We start from the raw sequence: 15905 nt of genomic DNA, 5'->3' as shown, positions 1-15905 counted from the left end.
TTGTATAAACAGAGGCATAGAATCAAAACCAAGTGAAGTCTTAGCACCGCTTTAATAAGGCCACGCCTGGAATAGTGCAACCAATTTTGGTCACCACACTACAAAAAAGATGTTGAGACTTTGGAAAAAGTGCAGAGAAGAGCAACCTAAGTTGATTAAAGGACTGGAGACTAAACAGTATGAACAAGGGCTGCAGGATTTGGGTTTGGCTAGTCTAGAGAAAAGAAGAATTTGGGGTGACATGATAGCAGCATTTCAGTATTTGAGGGGCTGCCGCAAAGAAGAGGGGTTCAAATTATTTTACAAAGCGGCAGAGGGCAGGACAAGAAACAATCGATGGAAACTAATCAAGGAGAGAAGCAACCTGGAAATTAAGGAGAAACTTCCTTAACAGTGAGGACAATATAACCAGTGGAACTGCTTGCCACCGGAAGTTGTAGGGACTTCATCCCTGGGTTGTTTTAAGATGAGACTGGACAGCCACCTGTCTGAAATGGGAGAGGGTCTCCTGCTTGAGCAGAGGGCTGGACTAGAAGACCTCCAAGGTCCCTTCCAGCTCTGACACCCTCCCCCCTCCCAGATACAAGGTGAGAGGCCCCTTAGAAGAATTGAGCATTGTTTTATACACGGTTCAGTCATATTGGGTTTGGGATCTGTTCTTCCGTTGGTTAGCATAATTTTACCCTTCTATGATAACGCACATGCTCAGGAACTTTATCGATATTAGAGGTAGCATTTCATAGCATCCCATAATATTCCCAGCATGGTCTTGCTAAGGCTCCATTTCATATTCAGGGAGGTAAGTTTCCCACATTATCCAAGTTCCTAGAGTCCCAATCTTGGCAGGAACTTTGCCTTCAGCCAGCTCGGACCAGCCATTATCAGGATTTCACATTCCTGCTTCATGACTTCAAAAAACTCAAAGCCTTCAACGAAGACACTCCTAATTAACTGAAAGTCCCCCCAACACACACCTCTCCCATTCTCATAAAACCCATCTTCCCACCCACCCCTCCCAGGTTTGTGGCATGTGTGGTAACTTCAACAACCAAACTGCAGACGATTATCTGATGTCAAATGGACATTTGGCGGTCAACGACAGCCAGTTTGGGAACAGCTGGAAAACAGCTGGAGATGGTGATGTCGGGTAAGTTGTCGGGGAAGATCGGGAAGTAAACTAAGATGAAGATAACCTCTATTGACATGTTTTTTTCCCTGTGGGCACACTGGCACTCACTAAAAATGAAATTCTCTCGCCTCCTCTCAAAAGGAGGCTGCGGTGTGGCTCAGGCTGTAAGATAGCCTGTTATTAAAAAACACAGCTGCCTGCAATTACTGCAGGTTCGAGTCCCACCAGGCCCAAGGTTGACTCAGCCTTCCATCCTTTATAAGGTAGGTAAAATGAGGACCCAGATTGTTGGGGGGGCAATAAGTTGACTTTGTAAATATACAAATAGAATGAGACTATTGCCTTACACACTGTAAGCCGCCCTGAGTCTTCGGAGAAGGGCGGGATATAAATGTAAATAAAAATAAAAATAAAATAAAAAATAAAAAAATAAAAGCCTTCACATATATAACACACATGTAGATACGCTATATGCATACATATGTATACACCTACCCACCTTGACACGTAACCAGCAGAAAGCTTATAACTAACTTTGCAAAGGACCTTCGCAGCATAGGACACTTGTATGTAAATATAGTGTTTTTGGCAACTTTTAAGAAGTGTGGATCTGGGCTGTATAAGAAGACATTTCTGGATAAAAATAGATTTTGGAAGAATGTGTGGCAAGAGGGCTTCTAGACAACTGTGAGAAGCAGCACTTTGCCAATTCCAAAAAATCTACAGGTTGCCCAACACAACTGCAACTGAGCTCAGAATTATGGTTGTGCCAGTTGTTAATTTCGGGCTCAATTATCTGGAGATTCTCCGTGCTTTTTTTCCAGAGGCAACCGGACTTTCTGGTTTTTCTCTGAAGATGTTTCTCTTCTCATCCAAGAAGCTTCTTCGGCTCTGACTGGACGGTGGGGGAGGGAAGGATTTAAACTCCTTGCAGACGGCTGGTCCTCTGCATCCTTTGAGAGGGTCCTTGAGGCCACTTGGAGGTTTGTCTGTGTCCTCAGGGGTCACACCCCTCTCTCAACGGAGGGGGAGGGATATGAGACCCTCTGTTCTCAGTCTGCAACACAGCTCCTTTCAGCAGTTCCAATGGGCACCGCTCAGGTGACCCTGAGGACACAGGCAAACCTCCAAGTGGCCTCAACGACTCTCTACAAAGGATGCAAATGACCAGCGGTCTGCAAGGAGCATAAATCCTTCCCTTCCCGGCCCCCCCCATCCAGTCAGAGCTGAGGAAGCTTCTTGGATGAGAAGCGAAACGCCTTCAAAGAAAAACCAGAAAGGCCTCTAGAAAAAGCACCTTTGGGACACTTGGGCTCAATTGTGATCGTAATTTGAGGAGTCCCTATATGACGGGTCTCCAACCTGGGTCCCTTTAAGACTTGTGGACTTCAACTCCCAGAGTCCCTCAGCCAGCAAAGCTGGGAGTTGAAGTCCACAAGTCTTAAAGGGACCCAGGTTGGAGACCCCTGCCCTATTCAGTCCGTCCCCTGTAATTCAATTCTAGGAAATCAATTTCTTCCTAAAACATCACAGCTTTTTTTCCCCTCCTTTCCTCCTTCACGTGGACAGCTGCCAGCCGGATAACCGCCCAGACCTGAACCCCAGCTGCTCCATCCAGGACCTGGAGCGCCTGAGTGCCTTGTGCCTGGAGATCATGGCGCCCAAGTACCAAGCTTGCCACTCCCTCATCGACCCGAAGCTTTTCTTCCAGAACTGCCTTTACGACATGTGTCAGTACCAGGGCATGACGTCCGTCCTCTGCGACAACATCCAGTCCTACGTGGAGGCCTGCAAGAGCCACGGCGTGACCGACATCTCCTGGAGAAACAGCACCTTCTGCCGTAAGCGCTCTGGGGGGGGCAGCAGGCCGGGGGGGGCCAAGGGCGACAGCCCCCCCAGACACACACACAGGGAGAACACGGCAGGTGAGGCAAAGGATCAGGGTGAACGGGAGGGAAGGCAGTCCGGCGAATGCGGCACATGAAGTGAACGGTGAACGTCTCTCTCTGCGTCCGTCTCCCTATCTGCCACAATTCCCAAGTAGCCTCACCGTTGTCACTTTGCGGTCTTCCAGCACTTCCAGTGTGTGGCCTTCTGCCTCCATTTGTCAGACAGGCAGTCCTCGGCTTACAACCAGTTCGTTTAGTGACCGTTCAAGTGACCATTTTTCACCCGACGGTCGCAAGCGTCCCCCATGGCCACGTGACCAAAACTGAGAGGCTTGGCAACCGGTTCCTATTTATGACGGAAGCAGCGTCCCAGGGTCACGTGATCCCCTTTTGCGACCTTCTGACAAGCCAGGTCCATGGGGAATCCAGTTTCACTTAACAGCCGTGTGACTGATTTTAAAAATGCAACGATTCGCTTAAGAACCGTGGCAAGAAAAGTCATACGATGGCGCAAACTCTCTTAACAAAGGTTTCATTTAGCAAAATAAATTTCAGGCTCAATTGTGGCTGCAACTCAAAGGCTCCCTGTACTCGTGTTATAATGGCTATTCCAAGTAGTCCTCGATTTAGTGGCTGTTCAAAGTTACAACGGCACCAAAACAAGTGACTTAGGACCATTATACCCAGTTCTGACCATTGCAGCATTCGTCCCGTCACCAAAATCTGGGTGCTTGACCGTTGTCGTGTCAGGTTGGGCTCAATTGTGTCGTAGATCGAGGACTCCCAGTATTGGTGCCATTAGATTGGAGCGAAAGCCTCCCCCACCCGACAGGTGACTTACTAGAAAGACCCTCAGCTGCAGTGGTTTAAGACCAGGGGAGAGATCAAGTCTCTGTTTCCAAAAATAATTCCTGCTTTTCTTGGGGCAGCTCTTCCCTGCCCTCCAAACAGCCACTTCTCCGAATGCGCCTCGCCCTGTCCGGCCACCTGCTCCAACCTCTATGCGCCTGCCAGCTGCCACCACCCCGCACCCTGCGTGGAGGGCTGCGCCTGCAACCGAGGCTACGTGCTCAGCGACCTCACCTGTGTCCCGATGCGGGAGTGTGGGTGCCGGGGCCCTCAGCAGGAATACCACAATGTAAGTGGGGAGGGGCCTGTGCCAGACCGAGAGGCTCCTGTCTTCTAGGGGCAGCAGCGCCACTCTTAAGTCACCTGGAGCCAAACTCTGCACCAGTTGCCTTTTGATGCCCACGGTACGAGTAGCCCCAAAAACCTCCCGGCTGCTTCCTCCCAGGATCTTTGCAGGTCTGTCAAGTGGAGATCACCTGGTGGTCTTCCATCCAGACACCCACAAGAGCTGAGGCTACTCACCCTTCTGAAACTGGCCGGAGGTGGGAGCAGCCGAGCGTGGCCAGGGAGATCCTGGAGCCTCACCTGCTGCACTTCCTTTCTAGTCTGGAGACACCTGGGTGACGAGCGGCTGCCAGCAACACTGCACCTGCCTGAGTGGGCAAATTGACTGCCAGGCTTTCGGCTGCCAGACGGGGTCCCAGTGCACCACCAGCAACGAGGGCCTTCACTACTGCCGGCCCACCAGTGAGTCCGTGGGGTGCCCCGTGGGGGGAGGTCTCCATGTTGCTTTCCCTCCCCCTCTGCAGTTTTGCAAACTCTTCTTCTCCGGCAGCATTCCATCAGTGTGTGATCTCGGGGGACCCCCACTACCGCACCTTCGACAACTTCGTTCACCACTTCCAAGGCCGATGCACCTACACCTTGACTCGGACGCTGGGGCGAGTCCCCGAGGGGCTGGAACCCCTCTCCGTGGCCGGCCGGAACCACCGCCGATCCATCCTCCACCGCGTCTCCTTCCTGCGTGAAGTCTACGTGGAGGTGCTGGGCTTCCGCGTCACCCTGATGCAGGGACGCAAGATGGCGGTGAGCAGGCAGGAGATTTGTTTGACGGGTGATGCGCCAGTGGACGGGGAGGGGCTCTCGGCCGGACGGTGCTTCTTTCCAGCTCATCTCGGTTCTTGGGCTCTTGGATGGTCTCTGTTCTGTTTCCCTCCCCCAATACTCCCAACAAAGAGTCAGTCAAAGGCCTCCTTTTCTAATTTATTTACATAGATAAATGTTCTGGCCACGTATTACTCACGAATATATTCTTCCCTCCATTGATACAGTTTGCCCGCGCAAATTCACTGCTTTGTCCAAGACAAAAAGCCAGGAAGCTCTGTCTCCTTTTATAACCTCTGTAGATGTCACTGCATGACTCATCATTCTTTGGCTTTGTCCTAACGCTTCCTCTGCTGTGCGCGCCGGTCACGTCTGCGCAGTCTTGCATCACGCCAAAACTGTTCTTGGGGCGTTGCCAAATCAGAAGAAGGCCCGGGAGAATCAGGCCTTGCCGGCCCCTCCTCCTCCCTTTGGGTGGGTGCCAGGGAGGGAGAGGGCCCAGGAGAAGCAGGCCTTGCCAGGTCTTCTCCCTCACTTTCTGAATCATCCGAGTCCAGGAGTCCGAGTCCAGGAACCTGGGTCACAACAGTCTCTGGTCCCTGATGTGGACGCCCCCATCCCGGGTCCACTCAGCAACTGTTCTTAGAGACCCCTGGCCTCTGACCATCCTCCTTCTCCTTCTCCTCCTCTTCTTTCTCCTCCTCCTTTTCTTGAACAACCCACCAGAGGTGTCGCTTTGGGTATCCTTTCCCCTCTGCCCCCCAACTGCTGCCTCCAGCTGCCCCCCAGTGACGGCTACCCTTTTCTTCCAGGTCAACGGCGTGATGGTCACTCCTCCCTACTCCCCCACGGAAGGGCTCCAGATCACCCAGAGGGGCCGCAGACTGATTTTGCAGACCAATTTTGGCTTCTCGATCTCGTATGACGGCCGCAATGCTGCCGGTCAGTATTATCCGGGGAGGGAAGGAAGGAAGGGGCAGGATATGTGCGTCTCCCTCATCAGCTGGACGCTAACTGGACCTCGGCTCTTGAAGCACAGTTTCTGGCCAGGAACACCCCCCTTTTGGGCAGTGTTGTGGGGCAGGGAAGGTTCAAGAGCAGAGATGGGTGTTTGTTGTGAACTCCACAAAATCCCAGTGCATCAGGAGGCGGAGGGCTGTCCCACCCCCGCACTGAAGTATCTCAGCAATCGGGCAGGTGGGATTCAGAAGACATGAGAAACAAACAACCTGCAGGAACATGAGGGATCTCGTCCCTCTGGCCTAGCCGAGAGGTCAAGGTGCCGCTGTGGAGGCTGTGTGCGAAGGACAGGCTATTCTCAAGTAGAAAAAGGGGAGGGGGGATTTCACCAGGTGGTCTCAGCTGGAGTGCCAGGTAGGCAGAAGGGGGGGGGGGTATCATCTTTGGGCATCCCTGGAAAAGCAGGCAGGGAGGTGCCCTCCTTACATAGAGCTCAAAGTGACCCATCGTACACGCACCCATTCTAGAGCAGGGGTCTCCAACCTTGGCAACTTTAAGACTTATGGACTTCAACTCCCAGAGCAAAGCTGGCTGAGGAACTCTGGGAGTTGAAGTCCACAAGTCTTAAAGTTGCCAAGGTTGGGTTCCCACAAGACCCTCTGCTGGTGTTTCGGGGTCCCCAGAAGGTCCTCTGAACCTCAGGAGCTGCCACCCTGGCACCAACTACAGATAGTCCTCAGCTGCACAACTGAAGCCAAAATTTCTGCTGGTAAGTGAGATGGTTGTTAAGTGAGCTTAGTCCTTATTTCACGACCTTTCTCACAATCAATGGTTAACTGAATAACTGGTTTTTCGGTTACTGACGCAGTTGTTAAGTGAATTTGCTTTCCCCATGGACTTTGCTCGGCAGATGGTCATAAAAGAGGGCCACGTGACCCTGGTTCATTGCAACCGTCATAAATGCAAGTCAGTCTGCATTTTGCTCACACGACCACGGAGACACTGCAACGGTCATAAGTGTGGAAAGCGGTCATAAGTCACTTTTTTCAGTGCCGTTGTACCTTGAAACGGTCACTAAATGAATTGTTGTAAGTGGAGGATTGCCTGTAGGGGCTTAGGTTAAGGAGTGACACCCCCCCCCAGGGTGAGGCTGGTGGGGGGCTGGGCTGAGCGCCCCTCTTTCTCTCTGGGTCCTCAGAGATTGTCCTGCCCAGCACCTACCAGCAGCGGGTTGGCGGCCTCTGCGGGAATTACGATGGCCGTCGCAATAACGAGTACATGAAGCCAGACGGGACGCGGGCTCGGACACTCAACGCCTTTGGCAACAGCTGGCAGGTTTCGGTCAAGAGGATGGAGCCGGACAGAGGCAGCGGGAACCTCGGCCCCGCCAGAGTCAGGTCAGCTGGGGGGCACGAAACAAGGGTCCTGGGAGGAGGGCGCTGGGTCCCCAGGAAGAATCAAGCAAGGATCAATCAGTCAATCCATCCATCCATCAATCCATCAATCCCTTCAGGAAGGCAAGACAAGAAACAATGGATGGAAACTATGGGTGATTGATTGATTGATTAAAGGCAGACTAGAAACAATGGATGGAAACCGATCACGGACAGAGGCAATCTGGAATTAAGGAGAAACTTCCTAAGAGAGAGAACAATTAACCAGCGGAACAGCTTGCCACCAGGTTGTGCATGCTCTAACACTGGAGGTTTTTAAGGAGAGACTGGACAACCGTTTGTCTGGAATGGGGTAGAGTCTCATGCTTGGGCAGGGGGCTGGACTAGAAGAGTTCCACGGTTCCCTCCAGCTCTATTCTGACTGCTTGCTTCCATGATCTTCCACATTTTATTTATTTTTTATTTATTTATTTATCATATTTATATACCGCCCTATCTCCCTAGGGACTCAGGGCGGTTCACAGGCAAATAAAAAGTACATATAAATACAGAATAAAATATCAATTAAAAAACTTATTCTACCCAGCCAAATAATTAAAAAAGAACAATATAAATAATAAAACCCATTAAAACCAATATAAATTTAAAATCTAGTCCAGTCTCATGGATTTGAGCAGCCCAAAGGGCCGTTGCTCTGGCTTGGCTGTCAGCCCCGGGTGCGAATCCTGAAGCAGCCCCTCTTTCCCGACAGGCGTCAGGAGCCGGAAGAAGAGCCCGAATCGGGGTTCGAGGAGGACTGCAGCCCAGAGCAGCTGGCCTTCGTCAACGGGACAAAGGCCTGCGGGGCATTGTCGGACCCCAGCGGCCCCTTCTCAGCCTGCCACGCCGTGGTGTCCCCTGCCCCTTTCCAAGAGTGAGTGTGCGAAGCGGGGGGGAGGGGGTGGTCCCAGGGTGAGGCCAAAGGACCCCCGCCTGCGTCTAACGGCTTCCCCTTTGGGCTGACAGGAGCTGCGTCTATGATCTGTGCGCCTTGTTTAACGACACGGAGCTCCTGTGCCAAGACCTGGAGGCCTATGCCCAGCTGTGCCAGGAGCAGAAGGTGGACCTGGGGCCGTGGCGGCAGAAGATCGGCTGCTGTGAGTACCCCAGGCCCTGGCACGGGTTTGGCATAAATAGAGGGAGGTTCTCCAGCGTGGCATCGTGGCATCTGCCCTGCTCTGCCCGCTGCCTCTCCAAATGAGCTAGGCCACAAGGCAACGTCGAGGCAGGTGGTCCTTGACTTACGTCCACTCAGATAGACCCCCAGGTACCCAGGGGTCGGTCTGACCCAGATTCGGTGTTCTGACGGTCGCTCTGCAGTCACACAAACGCACGTCTGGCACTGTTGCAATTCTTGGTTTTGGTCAAGACCATGCCTGTAAGGAACCACGGGTTCGCTCACTGACTTTACTGATTCTCTTAATGACCGTCGCTGCAAAAGAGATCCTGAAAAAGGGTCGGTCACGTGGCAGACCCGTTTAATGCCATTATGGTCGTAACCTGAGGACTGCCTAGACACCACCCTTGAATCAGCCGGGGGGTGGGGGGGGCTGTGCTGAACTGCCTGCTTGGGGGCACAAGACGCCCCTTCTTGAGAAGAAAGCCTGATTTGCGTCTGTCTCTCTCTCTCTCCCTCTCTCCCCCCACAGCAACGGAGTGCCCAGCCCACACCAGCTACCAGCCCTGCATGACTGCCTGCCCTGCAAGCTGTGCCAACCTGGCTGCCCAGTCCAGCTGCGAGGCCTCTTGCGTGGAGGGCTGTGCCAGCGACCCCGGCTACGTCCTCAGCGGGCTGGTCAGCGTCCCTTACAACCAGTGCGGCTGCTTCAACCACGGCCAGTATTACCAGGTGGGAGCTGCCTTCCTCTTCCCCTCCCCTCCCCTCCCCTTCCTTTTCTTCCCTCCCTTCCTCCCTCCCTCTCTCTTTTCCTTCCTCTCTGCCTTCCTCCCTCCCTCTTTTTCCTCCCTTCCTCCAAACTATCTCCTCCTTTCCTCTTTCACACTCTCTCTCTCTCTCCTTCCTTCCTTTTTCTTTAGTCTTTATTTCTCTCTTTCTCTGTTCCTTCCTCCAAACTATCTATTCCTTCCTTATTTCATCTCTTTCACTTTCTCCCCTCCCTCCCCCTCTGGTCTGTGTTCCTCCTTCCTTCCTTCCCCCTCTCTCTTTTCCTTCCCTGTGCATCTCCCTAACCCTAACCCTTCCTCCCTCCTTCCCTCTTTTCCTTCCTTCCTTCCTTCCTTCCTTCCTTCCTTCCATCCACCCATCCTTCAACCTATCTCCTCCTTCCTTCTTTCCTTCCTTCCTTCTTTTCTTTCTTTTTCTCTCTCTCCCTCTGTTCCTTCCTTCCTTCCTCCAACCTACCTCCTCCTTCCTTCCTCCCTCCCTCCCTCCCTCCCTTCCTTCCTCTCCTCCCTCCCTCCCTTCCATCCTTCCTTCCATCCATCCACCCATCCTTCAACCTATCTCCTCCTTCTTTCCTTCCTCCCTTTTTCTTTTTCTTTCTCTCCCTCTGTTCCTTCCTTCCTCCAACCTACCTCATCCTCCCTTCCTCCCTTCCTTCTTTCCTTTCTCTCTCTCTTTCACTCTTTCTCCCTGCCTGCCTGCCTGCCTGCCTTCCGTTTGGGGCCGGGGAAAGTAAGAGATCCGAGTCCTTTTTGCACCTTCTCAATTTCTCCTTCCAACCTGGAGCCAATCTTGAGTCGGTCCACGAAAGGTTTCAGGGCAGGGATGGTTCCAGGAGTCGCCCAGTTGAATTGACCAGTTGACAGGGGAGGCTGAGGAAGTGGGGAGGGGGCTTTAAGGAGACTCTGCCAAGCCTGACCCGCTGACCAGTCTGGCTGGTCTGGGGTGACCCAGAGAAAGAGTGGGGACAGGAGGGCGGCTGAGCGCTGGGGCGAGGAGAGGCATCTGGGGGTGGGCAGAGGCTTTTCCGCCATGGCACTGAAACCCCCTCCTCCCCAGATCAACGAGACTTTCGTGACGGAGGACTGCTCCCAGCGATGCACCTGCCGGGCCACGGACGTCCTGGACTGCTCGTCGGTCGGATGTGGCTCAGGGGAGATCTGCGCCGTGTTCGACTACGTCCGCGGCTGCTTCCAAGGTGAGCAGGCCAGGCAGGAGGGTCTGTGGGGGTTTCCCACGTTCTGTCGCTTCGGACGGTTCCTTGGCTCTCGGGGGGGGGGCTCCCGGTTGGCGCCTCCCCTCCGTGCCACATCTCGCCCGTCTTTCCCTCTGCAGACAACGCCTGTCTCAGCAGCCCCTGCCAGAACGAGGGGAGGTGCCAGGTGACTCCGGGGGGCTTCCGGTGCCTCTGCCTCGAGGGCTACGTCGGGTCCCTCTGTGAGGATTCCCCGCTGGAGGAAACCAGCCCCTCCAGTACCCCCCAGACCCTGCCGGAGGTCAGCCAGACGACTAATGCAGGTAGGCAGAGCCCCACTCCGCTCCCCCCCACCGGGGCCTGGGGCCCTCTGGCCCCTCATTCCCTCCCCTGCTCTCTTCTTTGCTCTTCTCCCCCCCTCCAGGGAACCCCAATGGACCCGACTTGCTGGCCATCCTGCTGGGCATCTTCATCCCCCTGGCCGTCCTCCTCCTCCTGACCTTGATCATCCTCTGCGTCTGTCGGCACCGGAACCAGTAAGGAGGGGCCTCGGTCTGGGTGGAACTGGTGATAGAGTTTGGGGAGGAGGGGGCGGGAACGACAAGGGGGGTGAGGATGGCATGAAACCATGGGGATGAGGCTTGCGGGCAAGATAAACCTTTTATCAAGGAAGGAGAATATTTGTAGCTCAGGGTTGAAATGAGGGGTCCTTGAGGGTCTCTGAGCTGGGGGCTGTTTGCAGATGATTCACGACCCAACTAGGTAACATCATCAGCGCTAGAAAGAGGAGGAGGAGGAGAAAGGAGAAGGTGAAGGAAGAGGAAAAGGAGGAGGAAGAGGAAGAGAAGGAGGAGGAGGAAGAAATGGACTGTGTGGCCCTTGATGGTCTCTGAGCTGGGTGGTTTTCTTGCAGACGTTTCGTGACCAAACTGTGTAACATCATCAGTTGCCCTGTTACCTAGTTTGGGTCATGAGCAGCCCAGCTCAGAGACCATTATGTTTGGTAGTTTGCTGCCAGCTGAGCCCCCAGCGAGCCATCGTGGCTGCCCTGCCCACGTGCTCCAGGGCGTGACCCACAGGCTGCCTCTCATCTCAGGACAGGGTATGATGAGTCGGTCCTCTGCGGTGCTCTCCCCACTCCCCCTGCCAGCTCCCAGATCCCTCCTTCTCCTCGCCAGGCTCCTCAGGGGTCTCACAGTTTCACTCAGGGCCACATCACGGTTGTCTTTGACCTGGGGGGTGTGTGGCCAGAGGGGGCGTGGCCTGCTCACATCACTCATGTCACGGGTGCCCGTGGCAGCCCAATGCTCTGCCAGTGAAAATGGGCAGGCGGCCCTCCCGAGCATCGTTTTCACTGGCAGAGGGTTGCAGGAGGCCGTCGCAGCCAGAAACGGAGCTCGGGAGCCGGTTCTCACTGGCAGAGGCACCGCCGGCCGGTCCGTCACTGTTCCTTGCGTGGCCCCACGAGCCAGATCTAAGCACCTCGCGGGGCAGGAAGAGACCCGCAATCAACTGCCCAAGCCTGATGTGGCACAAGGACTGAACCGCAAGGCCTTCGTCCTGTTTCCGCGTCAGACAGGCCTCGGCCGGGGCATTGTGAGAGACGCCCACCGGGCAGGGGAGAAGCCTCCTGTGCGCTACTAAGCGGGGCCGAGGCTCAGGAGGCGCAGCCTTCGTGGCCCACGGGAGGCATCCCAGATGGGCTTCAGACTCCGATTCCCCCAGACTCACTGGGCCTTCCTGTCTTTTCAGCGGGTACACCATGAAGCTGGAGGAAGACCGCATCTCCATCATTTCGACCGTAGGTGAGCCCCTGCGCCATCTGGGCACCGAGAAGCTGGCACCCAGCACACTGGAGCCGCTCTGACTGATGTGCCCTTGTCTTTCAGGCTTCCCTGGCTTGTGAGGCCCCGACCCACCAGAAGAGCCTCGCCCATCCCCCCTAGGTCACGACAGGACTCTCCCCCCACCCACCCCCGATCTCTAGAGCTGCCTTCATTGGGAGGACAATGAGGGGGCCTCCACCCCGACTCGACCTGGATCAACAGGCACCCAGCAAGTTGCTGGCTGTGGCATCCAGTTTCCTCCAGGATCTCTTGGTCGGTCCCCGATGGTGGCCTCATCTCTACACGCCCCCAGGAGGGGAAGGACATCTGCAATAAGTGCCTGGGAGGGAAGGAAGGAGGGAGGGAGGGAGGGAGGGAAGGAAGGAAGGAAGGAAGGAAGACAGAGAAGGGAGGGAGGGAGGGAGGGAAGGAAGGAAGGAAGACAGAGAAGGGAGGGAGGAAAGGAAGGAAGGAAGGAAGGAAGGAAGGAAGGAAGGAAGGAAGGAAGGAAGGAAGGAAGGAAGGAAGGAAGGAAGGAAGGAAGGATCCACAGGGATCTCGGAGCCCCTCTCCAGATCCCCTCTCCTCCATATATGTGAGACCCCATTCCGTGGGGAGCACAGCCAACTGGATCCCCTCTTTCCTGCGAAGCCCCACTGCCACCCCACAGTGAGGCTCAAAGAAAGACCCCCAACATTTTCCCCTACCCCAACAGGCTCAATGTCTGGCTGATGTCTTGGTTGGGCTGCAGGCAGCCAGGTGGGGGAGAGAGCCAGCAGAGTTGGGGGCAACTGGGTGGGTGGGGAGATTTAAATCCCAGATTTAATTCCTGGCACAACCTGAACCCACCTCCAGGGGGAGCTCTAACATCAAAAGCCACCAGCAGCCAGAAACACACCTGTAAAATAGGTGGATGGCAGCTGCAGCACCTTTGTGCTGGGCGCCCCTTCTCACCACCTGAAATTCCCAGCATGCCCTTTGGGCCTTGGACCCACAGCAGGAAGGCGTTTGCTGCGAGGAGCTATGGGTCCCTGGCCTCCCTCCCTGGTGCTGATGGGCCTCGGTTTCCATCAGGCCCAGATCAACCCAGCAGCCAGCATCTTTGCTGCAGGTGCCCAAGAGAATGAGCAGCCTTCCCTGAGGAGCTGGCTCCAGGCTGCCCCTCCATGGCTGCTGCCAGCCTGACCCCCAGGGAGCCCACCTGAATTTGCTCCACTGCTGCAGGTCGCACTGTTTCCTCTCGGGGAGGGGGCTCCCTTGGCCATCCAGATGTTCCACTGCATCCCCCTTCTCTCCAGCTGTGAGACCTGCCTTCCTGGGACTGTCCTGGGGGCTCTTAGGGGGAGGGTCAGAGAAAGGCCTGGGCTCTCTGCCTGCTTAGCAGGAGGCCTGGGGCCTCCCCTCCATCCACCAGCCGGGACTCGGATCGGCCCAGCAGCTTCTGCCAGGAGGGTGAGAAAGAGTCACCCCACAGCAGCCAGTTTGCAGAGCCCCTCCCCCCAGATGTGCTCCAATTGTCCAGATGTGCGGGGCAGACAGAGGCCTTTTATGCTGATTATTTTTTAAGGGATGCCAGCCTCGCAAACCCGTCTGCTGGGCTCATACCTTCACCACCAAGATACACAACCGTGCAAAACTTTTAATGAGACACATTGTTCTATTGTATTTTTTCCTTTCCTCAACAACCAATTGTTTGTGTTGAACCATTTCTCTTTTTTTACTGTACTCCGCAAAGGCTGGCCAAGGACTCTTAATAAAGACAATGCCTAAAAAAATGCCTCAGCAGAATAGACAAGTGACTTCCCCCTTTCACAGGCCTGGGGAGGCAGGAGCCAGCGGGAATCTTAGGGCTGGGGGGGGGGGTCCCTCTGAACCCTGGGCGAGAGGCTGGCCGAAGGGGCATAGATAGGAAGGGTGCCATGCAGAGCTCAGGGTGTCTCTCAATGTTGGCAATTGTTTTTGAGATGGGTGGACTTCAACTCCCAGAATTCCCCCGACAGCCATCCTTACATTGGAATGCCCAGAACTGTTCTTCTCACATGGGAATCAATCCATCCAAACTGAAATCTGTTGGAAACCCTTTGCTCCCCCCCCTTCCCTTTGGCTTCTTCCAGGGGTTCCCCCCAACATCTGGTGCTCCGTGACTGCAGCCAACCTGCCACACTTCTCGGCTGTCCTTCCAGAGCCCTCCTCTGCCAGCCGCCTCTGCCCCGTGTCCCACAGGGCACAGCCCCCAGGCGAGAGGGAACACAGATCCCAGACCGATGGGGAAGGTAGTACCTGGGAATTCCAGGCCTGGAAAATTCCCCCAAAGCAGCCAAGAGTTTTATCAGACTCCTTGTTTGCACTGATTAACCTCCGCCGTGGAGCTGGGTGTGTTATCAGCTGGTTGTTTGCAAAGGACGGCAGCTTCAATGGGGCTATTATGGCCGGAGATTAAGAAAGCTGATGCCCCCCCACACCTCTGCCCCACAAGGTCTGGCCCAGTTAGGAGGCCTAGTGGAGCAGGACTGCAGGGTCTCTGGCCGTGCCAGGGCTGTGGGCCGGTCACGGCTTCTAAGCCCAAAGCAGACCAGCCCTGTGATGGGAGGGGAAGCCCAGTGGAGGGTGGCTTGTGGTCAGCTCAGCCCACCATTGCTAGGGAAACAGCAGGGATGCCCCTGGTCACCAGCCCAGCTGGAGGGCACTTCCTGAAGAGAACCAAGTGTGGATGAAGCATTGAATTCAGGACGGGCGCCCCAAACTCACCAAACGTCTCCCCTCGGGGCTCTGGGGAAGGAACCCAGCCAAGCTGCCCTTCCTTCCCTCCAAGCACTGAGGCCGAGTGTCCCAAAGGAAGCCCCTTCCCCACGGCTGGGAACCCCCCTGGACAGGGACCCCCACTCTGGCCCTCCCAGCAGACCACTTGGGGTTTTGCTAGATGGCAGGAAAGGGGCTTTCTGCTCCCTTCGTCTGAAGCCAGGAGGCTGGGAGTTCTAGTCCTGACTCCAGCATGAAAGCCAACTGGGTGACCCTGGGCCAATCACTAGGAGACAGCGAGTTCTAGTCCTGCCTTAGCCATGAAAGGCAGCTGGGTGACCCTGGGCCAATCACCAGGAGGCGGCGTGTTCTAGTCCTGCCTTGGGCACAAAAGCTGACTGGGTGCCTTTGGGCCAGTTCCTCTCTCTCTCTCAACCTAATCTGCCTCACAGGGTTGTTGTTGGGGGGAAAGTAGGGGGAGGAAGGAGTGTTGTGTTTGCCACTTTGAGCTAATTCTAAAAATACTAAAGAATCTGGAACATAAATAAATGTTTAATAAAAAATATTAAAAGCCACCCGCTTCCTTTGACGTAACCTGCCCTGTCGCTCAGCCTGGAAAATGCAGCTGCCGGCCCTCATACATTCCAAGTGTCCGAGTGTCCATCTGCGGCTGTTGCGTATCCTGGCCTGGTCCCAGCATCGTCCTGTGTCAATCCCCAGCATGGGTGGGTACAAAGAAGACCCCCCACCCGCCTCAGAGCAGCCTCAGAGCCAACACTGAGGTTTTTGCTCTACGAGCACGAAAGGCCAGCCGGCTTGGAAGGCCTTTTCGCACACCACAGCCCACAGGGTGCAGAGGTCTCATTCTGGGCTGGCTT

At 55.0% G+C, this 15905-nt stretch overlaps 1 protein-coding gene across 1 annotated transcript; it reads left to right on the top strand.

Moving 5' to 3' along the window:
• The first annotated feature begins 1028 nt into the window (after positions 1–1028).
• Positions 1029–12106, top strand: ZAN (zonadhesin). The gene is made up of 14 exons (XM_058180283.1): positions 1029–1147; positions 2699–2970; positions 3948–4156; positions 4473–4614; positions 4703–4953; positions 5784–5913; positions 7130–7328; positions 8077–8238; positions 8331–8486; positions 8898–9213; positions 10327–10465; positions 10603–10785; positions 10887–10998; positions 11884–12106. Exons 1-14 carry the CDS (start codon positions 1029–1031, stop codon positions 12104–12106), a joined length of 2613 nt encoding a protein of 870 aa, XP_058036266.1.
• Positions 12107–15905: the final 3799 nt, after the last annotated feature.

Source organism: Ahaetulla prasina, chromosome 4 (assembly GCF_028640845.1).
Source record: "Ahaetulla prasina isolate Xishuangbanna chromosome 4, ASM2864084v1, whole genome shotgun sequence".
Lineage (NCBI taxonomy): Eukaryota > Metazoa > Chordata > Lepidosauria > Squamata > Colubridae > Ahaetulla > Ahaetulla prasina.
Note: the sequence above shows the minus strand (reverse complement) of the source record. Positions and strands in the feature narration are given on the sequence as shown.